At 43.5% G+C, this 2,500-nt stretch overlaps 1 protein-coding gene across 3 annotated transcripts in view; it reads right to left on the reverse strand.

Moving 5' to 3' along the window:
- Positions 1 to 2,500, reverse strand: part of LOC134450775 (mitofusin-1-like) — a 21,951-nt gene that overhangs the window by 15,387 nt on the left and 4,064 nt on the right. For all 3 annotated transcript variants that reach the window (XM_063200757.1, XM_063200755.1, XM_063200756.1), the window contains exon 6: positions 1,798 to 1,906. In XM_063200757.1, the coding sequence (XP_063056827.1) occupies positions 1,798 to 1,906 (109 nt within the window). The remainder of the gene's footprint in view (positions 1 to 1,797; positions 1,907 to 2,500) is intronic.

Here is a 2,500-nt window from a genome sequence, read left to right on the forward strand (position 1 = left end):
CACATCCACACGTCTGACTGGTAGGCAGCACCACAGTAGCAGACAACTAAAGGAGGAGTCCACTTCAACCAGGATCTTTTTGCTCCCACCCTTTTTTTAAATAAGGAAAAAATCCAGGCTATTATTTTAACATGGAAGTGTATGTCTAAGCTCAGAAGTCCTCAAGCAAAAAGATCCGGTTACATTTTCCTTGATGCCAGTGTCACGTGACAGTGTCATAACAGTGTCAAAATGGATGAGTCATGAACATGTCAATGTCGAACGTTTTATGGTCATGAAAAGTTGACATTGGTAGGGCCGTCTTTACCATAACCGAATGTTATGTTACTTAATGAAAAAAGTTAAGAAAAAGAAACATACATTGTTAATGGTTTTGACATAATGTTTATGACATGTGCATGAGTGTGATACAACATTGTTATGACACCGTTATGTCTTACATAGAACACCAGCACCGGCATCAAGTAAAGGGTTACCAAAGATACAAGCAGAGTGTGCTGTTTGAGTTGTAATAGAAGGAAGGTCGGATGACCGAAATGTTGTATTAAAGTTTGTTGGTGGAATGGACAGTGTGCGGGATTTCTTTGCACTTGACCGACAACCCCGCTGGGATAACATCCTACGCACCTGCCCAACTACAGAGGTGTGCAAAAGCGTCTTTATTGAACTGAGTTGTAATACAAACAACGGACACACAGGGGCCAACAATGCAATATAGGCTACCATGGACATCATACCTTAAAGTCAACTACCTGCCAAAGTGAAGTAGCACTTAGATTATGACTAGCCAGTAGTCACAGCCCAGTTATATCAGCATTTGGTTGGTATGGGAATTCGCAAGACATTATTAGGCAAACGAAAGCGTGTCGATTGTTTACAAGTCAACCATGCCGACATCAGATGCTTTTCATCACACTTTAGATCGCATGTTAAATAGTTATATAATATCGACCTCCCCCGTGAGAAAATAAATAGATGGCTCCCAGACTATATCTCACTTGTATATTCTCCCTCACTAATATAGTGTATCCGGCGTTAACCCGGCTTGGCAGGTGCTCTGTTTAGAGTGTTTCAGCCTGTGTGAGAGCTTCCATCTGGATGAGCCATTCTGAGTGTGTATCGGTCACATGACTAATAATAACTAAAGGCCAGTGTGTGAGGATGCCTGCACCCCGTCTCCAAATCGGTCTATTGCTCTCTCCATAACTCTCTAACTCTCCCCGTCTCTCTCTAACCCTCTTGCTCTTCCTCAAAATCTCCGAACTATCTTGTTCTCTAACTCTCCTGCTCTTGTAAACCGTCTTGTGCTCTCTCTCTCTCTCTCTCTCTTTCTCGCTCTATCTCTCTCTCTCTCTCTGCCCCTCTCTCTCTGCCCCTCTCTCTCTCTCTCTCTCCAAACGCTTGTTCTCTTTCTCTCTCCCTCTCTCTCTCTTATAAAATGTGGTGTGCTGAGAAGGCGATCATGCCTCAGTGGATATAAACAGACCAGTGCTGTCACGGAACAACACACACACACACACACACACACACACACACACACACACACACACACACACACACACACACACACACACACACACACACACACACACACACACACACACACACACACACACACACACACACACGACTTTCGGAATTATAACACGGCTGAGCGCACATAAACAACACAAAGGTCCTACTCTGTGTGCGTGTGTGTGTGTGTAAGTGTTGTGTATTGACAGTTTTCATGAGTATGGAATCTGAGTAATTTGTGTGTGTGTGTGTGTGTGTGTGTGTGTGTGTCTATGTACTTACGGTGTTCATGAGTGTTGATTCGGAGTTGGCCACCAGTACAAATACATCAGCATCCAGACAGAACTTATCGATCCAGCTGTCCAACTGCGTAGTCACATCTGTACCAGGGCTGTGGAGACACACACACACACACACACACACACACACACACACACACACACACACACACACACAAAAGTCATTAGATACAAACATACAGCTGCCAACCTGGAGTCCGTATCTCGAAAGCGTCTTTGCTATCGTCGTTAGCAAAGTCCTTCGTAAGAGCGACTCAACTCTCTCTCGACAGCAACGCTCACCACTAAATCCAAGCGAATGCTGAGACGGTCTTAAGACGGTTAGCAACGACAAGAATCGAGAAGCGGACCCCTGAATAGTCACCTGCACCACCCAACAATAGATTGTTGCTGTGATTGTGTATGCTGTGTGTATGTTAGGGATGTTAACCGGTAACCGTTTAAACGATAGTCGACCGGATCAGCATTAACCGGTTAAAATGTTCTGCCACCTGTTAACCGGTTGTAATAATAATTACAATTATAATAATAATTTCCTCCCAAAACGCCCCAAAATACGATGATTTTGAGGTTTTAGTACGATAATTTAGCATTTTCCATCTGGTAACAGTGACTGGATATGGCAGGTCCTGTCTGCACAGCAAAAAAAAGGCTTTTGTGAAAAAAATGTTTTTAAAAAAAAATCA

This window comes from Engraulis encrasicolus, chromosome 6 (genome assembly GCF_034702125.1).
Source record: "Engraulis encrasicolus isolate BLACKSEA-1 chromosome 6, IST_EnEncr_1.0, whole genome shotgun sequence".
In the NCBI taxonomy this organism is placed as follows: Eukaryota; Metazoa; Chordata; class Actinopteri; order Clupeiformes; family Engraulidae; genus Engraulis; species Engraulis encrasicolus.